At 44.9% G+C, this 16969-nt stretch overlaps 1 protein-coding gene across 6 annotated transcripts in view; it reads left to right on the top strand.

Moving 5' to 3' along the window:
• Positions 1-16969, top strand: part of rbms3 (RNA binding motif, single stranded interacting protein) — a 345032-nt gene that overhangs the window by 38744 nt on the left and 289319 nt on the right. For 2 of the 6 annotated variants that reach the window (XM_061822240.1, XM_061822163.1), the window contains exon 1: positions 7749-9127. The exons of the other annotated variants lie outside the window; for them this stretch is intronic. In XM_061822240.1, the coding sequence (XP_061678224.1) occupies positions 9053-9127 (75 nt within the window). In that variant the 5' untranslated portion in view covers positions 7749-9052. Of the gene's footprint in view, positions 1-7748; positions 9128-16969 lie in introns of those variants that run through there. 6 annotated transcript variants of the gene reach the window in all.

Raw genomic sequence — 16969 nt, 5'->3', positions numbered from 1 at the left:
GCTTGACCGATGGGATCTTGGGAAGGGGCACGAAGTAGACCATCTTGGAAAATCGGTCCACTACAGACAGGACCACTGTGTTCCCTTGGGAGGGCGGCAGGCCGGTGACGAAGTCCAGCGCGATGTGTGACCACGGGCGGCAGGGGATGGACAGGGGTCGCAACTCTCCAACAGGCCGTAGGCGGGAAGTCTTATTGGCCGCACACACCGGGCAGGCGTTGATGAACTCTCTCAAGTCCTTGCTGAGGTTGGGCCACCAGAACCTTTGTTCGACCACTGAATGCATTTTTGCCATACCCGGGTGGCAGACCGTTTTGTTGGTATGGGCCCAGTTGCCGATGTCTCCCCGCAGAGATGGAACAATGAAAAGGCGGTCAGACGGACAATCCGTGGGAGGTGGCATCTCTCCCTCCTTCACCTGCGACTCGACTGCCCAGGTGAAGCCGGACACGAAGCACGCCTCTGGCAGGATAGGAGTGGCCTCTGATTCCGTGCGCTCCCCCTCGTGGATCCATGAGAGTGTGTCCGGTTTGCTGTTCTTGGAGCCTGGGCGGAGAACAGGGTCAAGTGGAAGCGGGTGAAGAACAGGGCCCACCTGGCCTGGCGGGCGTTCAGCTGCTTCGCAGTCTTCAGGTACTCTAGGTTCTTGTGGTCAGTGAAGACCACGAACGGCACTTGCGAGCCCTCCAGCCAGTGCCGCCACTCTTCCAACACCGTCTTGACCGCCAGCAGTTCTCGATCTCCTACGTCGTGGTTCCTCTCTGCCGGGGTCAGCTTCCTAGACAGGAATGCGCACGGGTGGATCCTTCCATCCTTGGGGCTTCTCTGCGACAACATGGCTCCGATTCCCGAATCTTATGCGTCAACCTCCACCATGAACTGGTGATCTGGGTCAGGAACAATGAGGACGGGCGCGGTGATGAAACTCCCCTTAAGTTTATCGAAGGCCTCCTGGCAGGTCCTGGACCACTCGAAGACGTTGTGTGGTGAGGTGAGAGCATGCAGAGGAGCGGCCACGGAGCTGAAGTTCTGTGTGAACTTCCTGTAGAAATTAGCAAATCCTAAGAACCTCTGTACGTCTTCCTGGCAGGGTGGGCCACCGCAGCACCACATCGACGCTCCCGGGATCCATATGTATCTCCCCCTCTGCCAGGATGAAACCCAGGAAGGACACAGATGCTCGGTGGAACTCACATTTTTCCATTTCTACGAACAGTTGGTGCTGCAACAGACGCCGGAGCACCTCTCTGACCTGTCGGATGTGAGAGTTCAGGTCTGATGAAAAGATTAGAATATCGTCGAGATAGACAAATACGTTCTTGTTCAGAAACTCCCGAAGTACGTCATTAATGAAAAATGGCCGGGACATTTGTCAGTCCAAAAGGCATCACAAGATACTCAGAATGCCCTGTGGGAATGTTGAACGCTGTCTTCCATTCGTCTCCTTCCCGGATCCGCACCAGGTGGTTAGTGGTGCGCAAGTCCAGCCTGTTGAATATCTGGGCTCCCTGAATGAGTTCGAATGCCATAGGGATCAGAGGCAAGGGGTACCGGTTCTTGAAAGGGATGTCGTTCAGTCTTTGGTAGTCGATGCAGGGTCGCGGTGTGGAGTCCTTCTTTTTGACGAAAAAAAACCCCACACCAGCTGGTGAGGATGAGGGCCGAATGAGTCTGGCTGCCAGTGACTCCTCGATGTAGTGCCTCGTGGCCTGGTGCTCTGGTCCTGTTAACGAGGACAGTTTCCTTCTGGGAAGTGAGGTGTCTGGCAGGAGTTCAATCGCGGAGTCGTATGACCAATGCGGCGGCAGAGATTTTGCCTTAGATTGAGAGAAATCCTCCCGCAAGTTGTGGTAGCAGGAGGGCACCACGGTCAGCTCTGAGGCGGTACCAGGTTCTGTTAGCCGAACCGGCGTGACTTGAATCTTCCCATTTTTCTGGACAGTGAAACAACGTCTGCGACAGTCCTCTCCCCATGTCTTGATCTGACCCGTCGCCCAATCTATGTGCGGGTTACATTCTTTGAGCCATGGTCTGCCCAAGATGATGTCACTGCTCCGTGCATCGAAGACATGAAAGCTAATTCGCTCTGAGTGAGCATCCGGAAAGCTCATACGTAACGTCTGAGTGCGGTGGGTATCCTGACAAAGGAGCTTACCGTTGGCAGCATAGGTGTTACGAAGCTGTTGCATGGGGGAGGTTGCTGCCTCCAACGCCTCGACCACGCGGGGATTTATCAGGTTTGCGTCCGATCCGGAATCAATGAACGCAGTCACAGTGCATGAACGGGAGTCCGTTCCCAAGGTGAGGTGAAGAAGCGACCTCCCTGACTCCGCCGCGGTATACCCCACACTCATCGGAGTGGAGATCCTGATGTCGGGGTGCTTTGGTCGAACCGGGCAGCAGGTGATTAAGTGTCCCAGACGGCCGCAGTACAAACAGCGACCCTCCCGTCAGCGGCGCAGATGCTCCTCCGCTGGCCCGTCGAGACCCTCCACCTGCATGGGTTCAGCCGTGGAGGGCAGCGAGGACGACCGGGCGGCGGTCGGACTGGACCCCTCCCTCTCTCCTTCGGTCTTCGCGGCTAGTTGCCCCTGCATTACCAGTCGCTGGTCGATCTTGATGGCAAACACGATGAGCGCGTCCAGCGTAGACGGGAGATCCACGGCGATGAGAAGACCACGGATTTGGGGAGAAAGTCCCTGGAAAAAGGCGTCGTGCAGGGCGTCCTCGTTCCATCGACTCTCGGTGGCGCAGATCCGGAACTCGATCGCATACCCCGAGACGCGACGATGGCCCTGGCGAGCGTCATGAGAGAGGCCGCTGCTTTACGCTCCGGCGACGCATATTGGAACACTTGGGTGAGTGCGCATACGAATGACATCCAGCAGCGACAAGTCTCTGAGTTACGCCTCCATTCAGCCTCTGCCCTTCACGTCATGTGGGAAATAACAAAGTCGATCTTGGAGTGGTCCGTGAGAAAGGCTTTCGCCTGCAGTTCAAAATGGAGATCGCACTGAGCGAGGAAAGGCTTGACGTTCCCTGAGTCGCATGAGAATCATTCTAGTCAGGAGAGCGGGGTTACACAGGTACGGGAGAGCTCCGTGGCGAGTGGTGCGGGGGAACCGGTAGCACTGGCGGAGTGGCCACCGTTGGTGTGGCAGCCGCGCTAGCCTGGGAGGCTAGCCACGGCTCCAGCCGGGCGCAGATCTCATGGAGCCTCTGGTTGGTTACCTGGAGAGCAGCCTCCTGCTCCACCAGGCATATGCCTTGGACTTGCAGGGAGTGACGGATCGCTTCTGAGACGCCTGGGTCCATGTTATGGCCAGATCGTTCTGTCACGAACGGGGCTCGAGGGCGGACCCAAATGCTCGACTCCAGAGACAAGCGGGCAGTACAGAGGTAACCTTTATTCGGTCCAAGATCAGGGATCAGGCAGACAGTCCAAACAAGCAGAGGTAATTGTAACGGCAGGCTTACGAGGGGAGTCAAGGGACAGGCGTGGGTCGGTACATGGAGAACAGAAGTCAGGCAAATGGGAGTGCGGGAACGAGGCATCAAGAGCAACGATCTGGCGGAGGACTAGTCTTACCCCGGGTCCTATATATACTGAGAGTAATCAGCCAGGACAAGGTGCAGGTGTGCACTGACTAATTGGCTGGCCACGCCCAGCCTGGGCAGGAAGCCAGGAGCATGACATGATCAGTAATTGATCAGTAAAATGTCGTTCATTACTTAATACTATCGATTGTACGAGTCATATGCAAGAAATGCCTGTTAGTCAGTTTGTTCGTTATTCAAATAACTATTAACATTTACTAATGTGCTGTAATCATTATCTATTCAGAATCTGTTTAATTCAAAACCCAAAATCCACTTAATCTGCTTAATAAAGATGAAAAAGGTCAATGTTCTCGTAACGTGTCCTCATTTACCTTGATGGAGGAGGAGAGGCGAACTCGATAGTCTTTCATCACAGCATCATTATATTCCTACAGTAATATTATATTCACTTCTACAATCATGGGCAAAGAGAAATGTAGAAGCTTTTTGGTTATGTTATGTTTAGGGGTGTGACTCAAGCATGTACACTAAATCAGTCTCGTGGGAGTTTGACTGGAAATAAATCGCCCACTCCTCAAGGAATTCCAACTCCTGCTGTTTGCTTAAACTACGTGTTGTAGCTCCATTCACCTTTAATTCTGGCTACACCGGCTCCAACCCCTCTTCCCTAAAACTTCATCCATCTGATAATTTCTGGGAAACACCCGATACACAACCTTCCAGCCAGTCAAATGAAACAATAGTCAGGATACTGACACAATACATGCTGTTGTATGCTGAGTGCATGAAAAAGGATGTCTGAGCAGTATGTGTCCTATAATGCATCCCTGAATACTGAATAACATCAAACTGTGTATTGACTCACTAGGTTAGGCTGAAATACATATTATGATACATTATCTTTGGTATATTTATTTTCTGCATAACTTGCTCCCCTCGACTGTCAACATACTCTACAGTATATTGGTTTAGTTACAGTTTGACAGTGATGGAAGTTAATTTATTTTTCTAAAGTTTACCACAAAGTCATGAATAAATACAGTGGTATATGTTTACCGTTTTTCTTAGATTTATTGTTTAATTGATCAAATGACAAATATTACACAGTGGCTGGATAACTAGTTATTACATTGTTGATGTTCAGAGTGATGAGCATCTCAACAAAAATAGTTCTGATTTACTCTGAAAGTGAGGAGTACATCTATTCACGGTAGTCGGTTTTTATCACAACTCTCAAGTTATTCGGCATAAAGCACCTCAACATACTATAAAACATAACCTTTAGTTATGGGTAACAATAGATCATTCAGGATAGCCTGTCCTTCAGATAGTTTCTTGTTTTGTGTTTTTGGGCCACAGGTCAAGCTCTTCTATCTATCTATCTATCTATCTATCTATCTATCTATCTATCTATCTATCTATCTATCTATCTATCTATCTATCTATATCTATCTATCTATCTATCTATCTATCTATCTATCTATCTATCTATCTATCTATCTATCTATCTATCTATCTATCTATCTATCTATCTATCTATCTATCTATCTAAAGTTATTTTATATAGTCAAGTCTCAAATTCCTGACCTTATTTCTTAATGTTTCAATCTATTAATATTCATGATGTAACTGTATCGATATAATAATAGGACAGAAAAGGGCAGGACAGGGTGTGGGAAAATGAGCAAGGAAGTGCTACTGTTGAGTTTTGCAGTTGGATTCTTTTTTGAATGTTTAAACACATGTACAAGCCTGAGAGTTGGTGTAAGTATGACCTGATTTACAGTATTTGTTATTGCAGTACAAATAGTTAAAGTCTACTGTATTTCTATCAAACTTATTAGTGAATGAACACATGATGTTGGTATCTGCCCTGCGACTGACTGGTGACCAGTTCAGGTTGTAGTCCGCCTATTCCCCAAAGCTAGCTGGGATAGGCTCCAGCTGTCCCGCAACCCTTGCGAGGATAAGCACCTTAGATAATGACATGACATGACACATGCATGCTAGTCAACTGGTGTATGGAGTTGATGAGCCGGCACATTGAGGAAGGGTGGAGCCACCGACCCTCAATAATCAGGCTTAGTCAAGGAGTCCATACCGCAGAGGACCCAACCAGGGACCAACCACCTGACAAGACCCTAAAGAAGGGGCAAAACCCAACAAAGAACTCGCACGAAGATGTCCTGGTGCCCAACAGTGGCAGTGGCAAATGAAAGATTGCCCTGATCCCGCCAAAATCAGCCGCCCCAGCGCAACACACCGAGCAAGACCACTCTTCGCAAAGGAGGTTCCCACGACATGCCTGATGCACATGGAGCCCCAGCGAAGCAAACTTCCAGTCAACTGGGTGAGCGAAACGACAAAATACGTCCATCTTAACACCAAGACAGCCACCAAGGCTACAGCACCCCACATCCGTGTGACAAAATGCCAAACCCCGCTGTGTACCCCCAAAACAAAAGGCCATAAGCGTTAAACAGGAAGCCAAGCCAAAGCTAGTACACATAAAACGCCCAATGTGATGAAAAAACCCCAAACAACCACATCAACATCATTTCATCCAACCCCCAGCTGAAACACTATTCAATGAATATCAAGTAACCCCCACCCCCTGCATCTTACACACACACACAATTATGGAACATACATTAAATCTGTTAGACCTAAAAAACACATTCCCTTCCGCAGGTTTTTCACAGTTTAAAAGTCTGGCGCAACATCCACAACAATCATGGCCTATCACGTTTGAGCGTTCCACAGATTGCATTATCTCACATACATCCCATTTTGTTCACAGCTGCTTGAAACTTAATTACTGTGCCTGTGAGAATAAGATGTAAACCTAGCATAATATCCAAGCAAGATACTTTCTCTTGAATGGAGAATATCACCAGGCATGCCTCAGAATTATATGATTTCAAACTTGATGGTTCATAGCTACCATCGCATGGACAGATGATTGTTGTTCATCTTTTTTTGTTTATTTTTAATTCAATCTTTTCCATGCGGAATGTCATTTGACCACCCTACCTCCCAACCCTAACCCTAACCCCTGTCCAGAAAACAGACTTCCTCAGTATGCTGCAATAATGACCGAAACAACAGATTGGTGACATGATGGTTTGAACCCATCCATCCATCCATCCATTTTCTTAGCCGCTTATCCTCACAAGGGTCGTTGGAGTGCTGGAGGCTATGCCAGCTGTCAACGTGCAGGAGGCGGGGTACACCCTGAACTGGTTGCCAGCCAATTGCAGTAGTTTGAATCCACACTTGCTAAAAGAAAGTCTTTATGGGTGAGTCTTGGGATAAAAGGTTAAATACATGTACAACATTTATTTAGACAAATAACGAACAAATCCTAAAAATGGAATATAGTCATCTTTGGTGACTCTTTGATTACATACTGTGTTGAAAAAAAATTATACAGTTGAAGTGCTTTGTTACAGTCCCCATTGCCATTGCCGAAGCTTTGTGGAAGTGCTTTCGCCTTTGTTGCCAAATGAGGATGTAGGGTGTGCATATACCGCATCTGATTGACTTCAAACGTCAATTTCTCAGAAAAAGACAGCATATAGTACAGTACTTAATGAGTCAAAGTGTTAAACTTAATGAAAAGATGATTTTTGCACTTCAAGATGAGACTCTAAATAGATTTTTTCTTCTCATTTTGTTTTTGTAACCCTCTGTTCTGCTCTGTCTTCTTTTCTCCAAATGAGTTTTTATCCAGTTGATCCAGATGGCGTTAATCTGGTAAAGCAGAATCAATACCACCCTCAACTCTCTCGTACGAATAAAAGTAGCTGAATGGTAAATTGTATATTCTTCTATAAGTCTGTACACAATGGACTTTCCCATTGTATTGTTTGATGACTGAGATTCCTGCATTGGTATTTCTTTGTTCTCTAGAAATCATCTGTGAATTTTGATGGAATTATTGTAAAACATTTCATTTTGTGCATTGCACATGATAGCATGTTTTGCTGCCAATTTCTATAGTACTTAGCTTACAAAACTTGCAACTTTGTTGTTGGGGGCTGAGGCTACTGCCTGAGCCAAGCACAAGGAAAAGCATAGGCACTTCAACTTATTGTGAAATATTACTTTTAATTAAACGATCTCTCTAAAGATATATTGCGTTCCAGGCGGTAGCTTCACTTGCATCCAGTAGGGGGAATCGACTGCTCACTCTGTTGCCATCTGCTCTGAATTTCCAAACCCTCTCCTCCTCTCCCATGCATACTCCCATGTTGTGGAAACGCTGCAGCCCAATGGTCTGCGTCTGCTTGGCTGCTTTAAGACCCTCCTACCAGCTGGGCTGAAAAAAGAGGCGGCACTGTGCTTGCAAGCTTCGGACGAGCCCCCTTTTATCGCCCTGTCAGTGTGGAGGAGAAGGGAAGAAAGAGAGCGAGAAGAGGGGTGTGTGATCGAGAAAGCGTATGCGAGGAAATGAGAGAGCAACTGTGTGACAGAGGTGAAGAGAACGAGTCAGGCTGCTTAGAGTGAGAGACCAGAAAGGAGGAAATAAGAACATATATTTCTAGAGCAGGAAGAGGGAGGAACGCAGACGAGGGACTCTTTCTCTTCTAGCCGCAAGGGGCACAGTCGCGACTTTTATCCACTTGACTACTTCATGAAACCTAGTGGACTGGACTCACCAATTAGTGGATTTTTAATACTCATTTCTGCATCCTTAGGAAACTGGAACAATTCCTTTGTGCTTTTCTTGTCTTGCAAGTCAGAGGACAGTCTGTGTCTGTGCTTGCATCTCCGTGTGGTCTGTTTTGTGCACAAAGTGCATCTGTCGGCAATCGGTGCTGAGGATATCTCACCTCTATCATACAAGACATTGTTGGATCAGACTACAGAGAGGAGAGAGAGTGTGTGTGAAGAAGAGGGACCGAGAGAGAGAAAGTGAGAGAGAGCATCAGAATCAGTGTGCATGAGAGGGAGGACCTTTACTGCCAAGGCAAAGTGAAATAGCTTGAATAGAGAAGGGAACCCATACATCCTTTCCCTGTTTTCCTTTGCCATTCCTTTCCTCCTCCTCTCTTTTTCCTCCTGTTCTTCTCCCATTCACCAAACCTTCACAGGACCGCTTGCTTCTTTTTGCAACTTCTCTTTTCTCTCCATCCTTTATCTCTCCGTTATCACACCTTATCCAATACTCGCGGTGGAAAGAGTGTGCTACTCTTGGATCAAGAACTTGTGGGAGTATTTCCATCCATCCAGGAAGGAGAGACTGAGGGACAGTCTGCCTTGTACAGGGGCTCTGGACCACATTAACACATTTGCCATCCTTTTCCCAGCTGTTGTGCAGCACGCAGACACTGCCTTCCTTCTTGTGGACCCACTAGTGACAGCAGTGTGGACAAGGAAGAAAGGATTCCTTCAAGCTATCCACTCCTCCACTATCACTGTTTGCTACTGAGCAGCTCCCTCCCCCTGTGTCACCATTCCCTGCCTCAGTGCTAAGGATTCCAGCTACATGGGCAAGCGATTGGAGCAGCAGCCAATGTACCCTCAGTACACCTACTACTACCCCAATTATCTTCAGACTAAGGTACGCCACTCCTCTCACATTCCTTGAGCATGCTCGTCTAATTCCCACACTCCTACCCTGTCTAACTCCCACCCACCCTCAAACCCTACCTTTTTCCCTCCCTCCATGCCCCCACGTCAACCTCTTCTCATCCTTGGGTGGAGATGGCACTTGATTGATAGCTGGCCTTGGTTATGACTGTTTCATGGGACAGGTACCTTGTTGGACTTTGGATGTCTATATCAGTGAGTGTGTGTGAGTGTCGGGGATCAAGGCTGAATGGTGTGATCTGTTTGGCCAACCTTCAAAATTTTTAGTGGGGGCAACCAAATAACCTTCATACATCGCTATCTATCCACCAATGAGCCACCAATAGGACAACAGATATGAATAAAACAACAAGCATTTGCACTTGGAATTAATCAGTCGGAACCCCATCTGATTTACTAGTAAGACCTTTAATTAGATGTAAATAAAGAATTCGGAGCCACTAAATAGGACATGTCTGATTGTAGTTCTGTCTGACAAGAATGTAATCAAGTTTTCTCTCCTGGTTCTGGCCTAGTCAACATGTATGTAAAGATGCTTAGGTTTGAGGTGTACTGTTGTAGTATGTATCAGTGCCCTTAACTTTCAAAACCATGCTAGGAAACTACCTACTATGAAAACCAGTTTGTAGTTTCTGGATTGTGTTTGCACCACATGGAAATTTTTGCAGCTTTGCCTGTTATGCTGTCCTTTTCCATTTCATACAATGTGTTTTTTTTAAAAAAAATCTTATGATATTTTAGAATACATCAATGGGTGCATTATGAAACTGTGGCTTTGAACATCCATATTCTTTGTTGAATGACCTAAATGTGTCCAAAACTGGAACGTGTCAAGTAAATATAGCTTGGTAGACCCTTTTCTTCTTGTTCACTTGTTCTTATTTTGCCTTGGAAAGTGTTTTATCTTGGAATGTTAGCGTCACTCACAATTGGGGATGGACATTTGACGGCACCCTTGATCGACTAGGAGGAAAATTAAGCTTTAATTAACTTCTCTTTTCTTACCAGTGTTGTAGAAGAATAATCCTGCCTACAGGAGTTGAGTTTTAGCAGTCTGCTTGTTTCATCTCAAAATTGTTGTGGTCTCCACCGTCTTATCGCAGCAAGTCAAATCACCCACCCATCTTATTTGTCAAAAAATGGACCAGATTCTTCAGTCAGGTGCATCCAGGTTCAAGTCACAGAGAGCTGATCTGCCTACTCCATGATGTGACTTTACTGACATGTGAAGTGGTCACTTTCCTCATATTCACAGACTAACCAAACTTGAAATAAATGTCATCCCGGTTGCTAGTTTACAGCATTTGGGTTGTTCATAACATCGTGTTTTGCACAAACTTCAGTATGTCTTCTTTGTTTGTGCGATAAAGAGTTATATACATCCACATGGGACATATCTCAATCATATCATAGTTTGTATTTGCAAAAATCATTGGAGGTCTTCTTCTTGAGGAGGCCCAGAACATGCTGCATAGACTATATCTCTAGGCTGACGCAGATATATGTCAGGATCCCTCTGGAAAAGCTGGACAAAGTGTCTGGGGAAGAGGGAAGTCTGAGCTTTACTGCTTAAGCTTCTACCCTGCAACCCAACCTCAGACAAGCGCAAGAGAATATATGATGTATATTAGTGAGAATTGTTCACTAAGATGGCTTATTATGTACCCATACATAGTTATGCCATCCATCCATCCATCCATTTCCATTATCATCAGGCAGGAGGCAGGGTACACCCTGAACTGGTTGCCAGCCGGGGCACATAGAGACAGACAACAGTTACACTCACAATAACACCTAGGGGTAATTTAGAGCCTCCAATGACTGTGCATTTTTGGAACGTGAGAGGAAACCAGAGTGCCCGGAGAAAACCCACGCAGGCATGGGGAGAACATGCAAACTCCACACAGGTGGGGCTGAGATTTTCACCCTGGTTCTCAGAACTGTGAGGCCAACGCTCTAACCTGTCCCCCCAGTGCCGCCCGTTGTTATGCATTTTTTGAAATGATTACATCCGCTGTTATACGTCATATTTTGATACCGCTTATCTTGATCAGGGCTCCAGGGAGCTGGCTTCTATCTTAACTGACTTCAGGCAAATTTTAAAGTATAGTATACCTCGGACCTGTTGCCACTGAATTCCATGACCAATATAGAGGGAAAAAAACCCAACACATTGAGTGGGAACTGAACACAAACTGCCTGCATGGAAGTCAGGCGAGTGAAGTTGTGAAACATGATGGATGTGCCTTTATTTTGTTAACACGGCATGGGGAATAATTTAATATTTCAAAATCATCACATGATGCCGACATGCTGATGCTCAGAAACATTGTGTGTTGACTGTCAATTTGTTCATGTGAGAGTACATGGGTGTATATACTCGTAAACCACGAGTTTAGGGATATTAGCTTTTTTGTCATAAATAAAATGCTGGTATATATTATGGCATGTTTCTGTTGCTTGCTTTCACTACAACACCATTATTATGGAATTATTAAAAATTTTAATCCAGTCATTTAGATCACCATAAGGATCCATCCAAGAAGTCTCGTACCCCTATTTTTCCTATCCCTAAATTTAACACAATTTCTTCACAATCAATGAGTCGATTTGTATGCCCATTACTAATTTCCAATTTCCAAGCCACTTATCCTCACAAGCGCCGGAGGCGTGATGGAGCCTATCCCAGCTAACTTTGGGGAAAAAGGCAGACTACAACCTGAACTGGTGGTCCCCACTCAGTCAGCGGGCACATATTGACACCATCACTGAGCGGCAATCGATCCAATGCTGGCTGCACCAAAGTCAGGCGTGTGTTCCACCACACAATCGGTGACTGCCCCATCAATAATCCCTCAAAACATCCATCCATACATTTTCTGAGCCGCTTATCCTCATTTGGGTCGCGGAAGTGCTGGTGCCAATCCCAGCTGTTACCAGGCAGGAGGCAGGGTACACCCTGAATTCGTTGCCAGCCAATCGCAGAGCACATGGAAAGAGACAACAGTCGCACTCACAATCACACCTAGGGGCAATTTAGAGACTCTAATTATTCATGTTTTTGGGATGTGGGAGGAAATCGGAGAAAACCAAGACAGGCACGGGGCAAAGATGTAATCCCTACACAGGCATGGCCGGGATTTGAACCCCAGTTCAATGCTTTAGAGGTATTCCACTGTGAAGCCTCCCCCCAAAAAATAAAATTTAAAATGTGTAGTAAAGAACAGGAAATACAAGTTGTATTAAAGGATAGAATAAGAACATCTCTATAAGAAGCATGGTACTGGTGGACGGTCAGCTCCCAGCAGCGTGGAGCTGGCTATAGCCCCACCTGGCTGTTTACCAGCACTCCCTTCTGATTTATAGTTTAATACATTTCTGCTGCTGCCATATGGCTTCCTTCTCCATCCGCTGCTCCTTCCATCATTTGCTCCTCCCTCCCTCCCCACTCCCCCTATCTCAAAGCTGCTCATCAGGGTGGCCTCTCAGTCAGGTATGCCCCCTCAGTCTCCTTCCCTCCCTTGTTTCCGCTTGTTTCACTGCTCTCTTACTTCTCCCTCGTTCACTCCGCCTTCCCACACTTTTGCAACGGGGCTCCCACTCCTGCATCCTCTGTCCATGCTGCAGTTCACTCCCAAGGTCAGTAGAGATCCGATCTTGCCACCGTCAGCAATTGATTTATCCTTGACTGAGTCAGTGGGGTCGTGTGCCATGCAAACAAGACCGATGGCAGAAAGCGAGGAAAGCATACAATTCTATTTATAAAGTGACACACACCGACATCCATATTAATTTTCATGGTTGGTTGGTATATCCTGTATGTAGGTTTGACTGAGCCACAGGCAAGTGGAGGTGGAATGAATCGCCAAGTATCGGTGCATAAAATGAAGCTTCATAATCGTGAAAAATTGAGAAGTCCACTTTGCGCTCAGACGCTGTGGGCGTGTCTGTTAAATGCTCCCGAAACACACCACGCAGAATTTTCAGTTGTCAATCAAATACATTTGTATTTCTAGTATGTGCATATACATATCTATTTGAGTTGCAAAAATATATCCACTTAACTCCTCCAGTGGCTGGAATATATCCCACCGAGTCGTTGCGACTAGAGGCACCAACAAGCTCACTGACTAACAGCCTTCCAGATGCCACGGACCAGCAGCAGGCTCTTCCTAATCGTCACTGCCTCGCTTAGTGTTGTGCTGGTGTGTCTTTCCACTTAGCACAAACAATTCAGGGAAAGGTAATCATTTATTAACACAATGGTGGACATTATTCAGCCTGTTCAAGCAACATAACAGACCATTTAGCACATGGTTTCAGCTTCTTATATTCCCACTATGCTTTATGTTTCAACGTAGCCTGAATATGACAAACTACGTAACAATAACACCGAGTGGTTATATAAATATGTGGCCTTAAGGTAGCTAGTTAACTGCACGCTGTAGTGGTACATAGAAATGGGCCGAGTGATTAACTAAATAACTCACAATTTTGCCAGACTGCCACTGACGGAACAAAGTTTCTCAGTCCTCAAAATACAGTGACGGAGGAATGACTCATGTTGGATGCACATTGTGTCTTCAGTTTGATTAGAATGAAATGCAAACATTCTGCTGGAAATCTGAGTCTGCATATTTCATATTAGTTCCTGTATCCATTCTTCTTTATTAACGTTCTTCAATTTGTAATAACCTGATTTAATCTTGAGCTTTTAATGGAGTAAGTAATGCAAAAAAAAAAAAGAAGCAAATGTTAGATTCTTTGCTCGTCAAAAAGAAGCCTTGCGAGTGAACTGAAATCTTGATAATTATTCGGTCATGCACAACTGAGCCTTGTATTTCATGCACAGGATTTTTTTTTTACGTTCATGGGTTTTCGACTCAGTTAAAAATCCGCTCGCCTTCAGTGCTGCATTCCTAAGGTATAGCTTCATACTCCCAAGATGTGGGCGGAGGGGCATAACTATCCGCAATGGATAGTAAAGGGATATGGTTGGTATAAATGGCTCTAAAGTTCAGTTTTGCTTTCATTTTGTGGCAGATCCTTTTGATTTGTGTGGAAAAATTAAACTGCTCCATGAAGATGAGTACACAGTAAAAAATTGTCAAGAGTGGTGTCTTAATGGCAATTTTGTGATTCCTGTGGATGTACCGTGCCATTTGATGGGATCCACTGGTGCTGGCCACAGACTGTTTGTTAACCCACATTAGAATGTAAAAGTCGGGAATGAGAGAGATAAAACAATAACATTTGTCTTTGTATTGATTAGAGCAGTGGGGCATAGCATGTGCTCCTCTTTAGCCGACTTATTGATTCCTGAAAGAGTGTGTGTGTGTGTGTGTGTGTGTGTGTTGGGGGCGTTCACGTGGCTTTTATAAAAGGTTATGGTTTTCATATGACTGTTGTGTTGATGAGAGTTGTTGTAACTTCCTACTTGTCCCATCCGGGGTTACCATCGCGAGTCACTTGTATGATTTTTTTTTGTTTTGGCACATTTTTTTACACTGTATACTTTTCTGACACGAGCCATCCATATTTTTTTCCAGCCTTGAGATTGCCAGGGTCTGAGTATTGGGACACTGACCGCTACACTAGTGGTGCCTTGTGTTGGTGAGATGATTTTTCAAATGTCCGAATTCCTTCATTCCAGCCTTTACCCAATTTTGGACCATCACTGTATGTGTAGTCACAATATCCACTGAATCATTTGCATTTTAAATATGGGATTACCACATAGCACCTCACCCAGGCAAGTACATGAGAACAATTACAGGATTCAAAGTGATGTATTTGAGTGCTGTGTATGTATGCAAATATGTATATAAAGTACAGCACGGTATATTGAAGGAGAGCTAGGCACCAGTGTTCTTGTTTTCTGTGATCCAGTATCACTGCCCTTACAACTAAGTTCAGCCACACCATATTCTGACAAACAGTAGTCTGCCTCGTAATAATGCACTTTAGCTGCTGTGTTGTGACCTAGGAGCCTGTGGGAGGCATACAGAATCTCAAAAGCTGACATAATCCAAATTGAGGGAACTTGAGCAGTGCGTCTCATCAATGGCTTGAAAGAAACACCTGGCATAAGCAGCCTTTTGAAAGGGTCTCCGCCTGTATGGGATCATGCCATGATTTTTAAAATGAGAAAGAAAAGATATGTCGGGCATGGATTTCTATGTTTGCATAACCCGGGAAGAGAGTTGATGTAATAATGGAGGAGGCAATAGGTTAAAAAGAAAGGATTTGGACTCAAGTTTGGGGAATAATCCATTGTGTGTGCTGGACAGACAACATTCATTTTAATTTAATTGCATTTACTGGGGGAAGTATAGCCATTCGGTGGAGCCTCTAACTAACACCTTTGAGGTTAAACAATTCCGAATTAAATACAAAAAAAAAAAAGGCCAGAGGTGCAACCTGCATGATGTGAGACTTTATTGTATCAAGGGAGACATAATACAAGACAAAAAATGTTTTTCATTCTGTTTCATATTTAAAATAGACTCCACCATCACATATGTCATAATTTTTTCTTCAGTTTTGAATGCTTTTTTAATATTTATTTGCAAGCATGTAAAAAAAAAAAATCTGAATTACTGTCGGCCTTATAAGAATGAGGGCCCTATTTTCATGACTGGCATAAATCTGGCAGGGCGGGCGGTGCAACTGTGCGCCACGGGTGGGTTAGACTGGTGTTGGTCAATTTTTATACCAGTGGTTTTTTATACCAGTTTTATACCAATGTGTTTGTGTTGACAGAATTCAATCAGAATAATACGAGACGAAATGCGCTGTTTCAATTTCTTTTGGAAGTTTGTTGCAGTTGGTGGAGCTCTTTTTTTTTTTTTTAACAAGAAAAACATACTGTATTTACTATAGTACAGCACAGTCCTACTGTGAATCTAGCAAGAAGGTGTTTTCATTATCAACTTCCGGATGTATGGATTTTGTAATATTTTGCTTATTACTTGTACAATTGTTAGAATCATATTTGATTTGCTTGTATATGTTGGCTGGAGGTCGATATTTCATGAACCTAAATACACAGTATAAAAGGTGTTATGATGGCACGTCCTCTTTACACTCAGACATTAAGGTAGTGTGTGCTTTAAAGAAGGTGGCAGTTACAATTTGTGGACCACATCTCACTTACAATTGCTTTACAAGGGTTTGCTTACCAGCGATATGAAATTTTGTAAAGAACACTGGAGGGGATGGATGGGGAGAAAATAAATAGCACACTTTTGTTTTCATAAACTTTATGATTGTGAGGGCATCTCAAAATGTATTAATGCAAGCCTGGACTCCACATCATGGGAATGCGTGGGTTTTGTCATTTTATGAGCACAGACCTGTGTGTGTGTGTTTCAATCAAAAGACATTTGCTGTATAAGGACTTGAAATAAAAAAGGTGAGTGAGTGAGTGAGTGAGTGAGTGAGTGAGTGAGTGAGTGAGGAGTGAGTGAGTGAGTGAGTGAGTGAGTGAGTGAGTGAGTGAGTGAGAGTGAGTGAGTGAGTGAGTGAGTGAGTGTGAGTGAGTGAGTGAGTTCACGCTTAGCTGGGAAGTGATTAAAATGAACTCTTAAAAGCAGGCCACACTTTCCACTTTGGATGTCCTTGGGCACTTGGCACACTGAGTATAATGTACAAGTGCACTCATTGCAGGTTGCTGTGGGAAAAAAAAAGTATGACAGATAAATGTCTGAAATATACATTCATGTGGGAGTCTCGCCCCAGGGGAATCATTGAGAGTATCTTACTCTCTTCTTACCCAAACATTTGTGAATACAGTAAGAGATGGTTTTATTCC

The sequence above is a fragment of the Syngnathoides biaculeatus genome, chromosome 1, assembly GCF_019802595.1.
Source record: "Syngnathoides biaculeatus isolate LvHL_M chromosome 1, ASM1980259v1, whole genome shotgun sequence".
Taxonomy (NCBI): Eukaryota; Metazoa; Chordata; class Actinopteri; order Syngnathiformes; family Syngnathidae; genus Syngnathoides; species Syngnathoides biaculeatus.
Note: the sequence above shows the minus strand (reverse complement) of the source record. Positions and strands in the feature narration are given on the sequence as shown.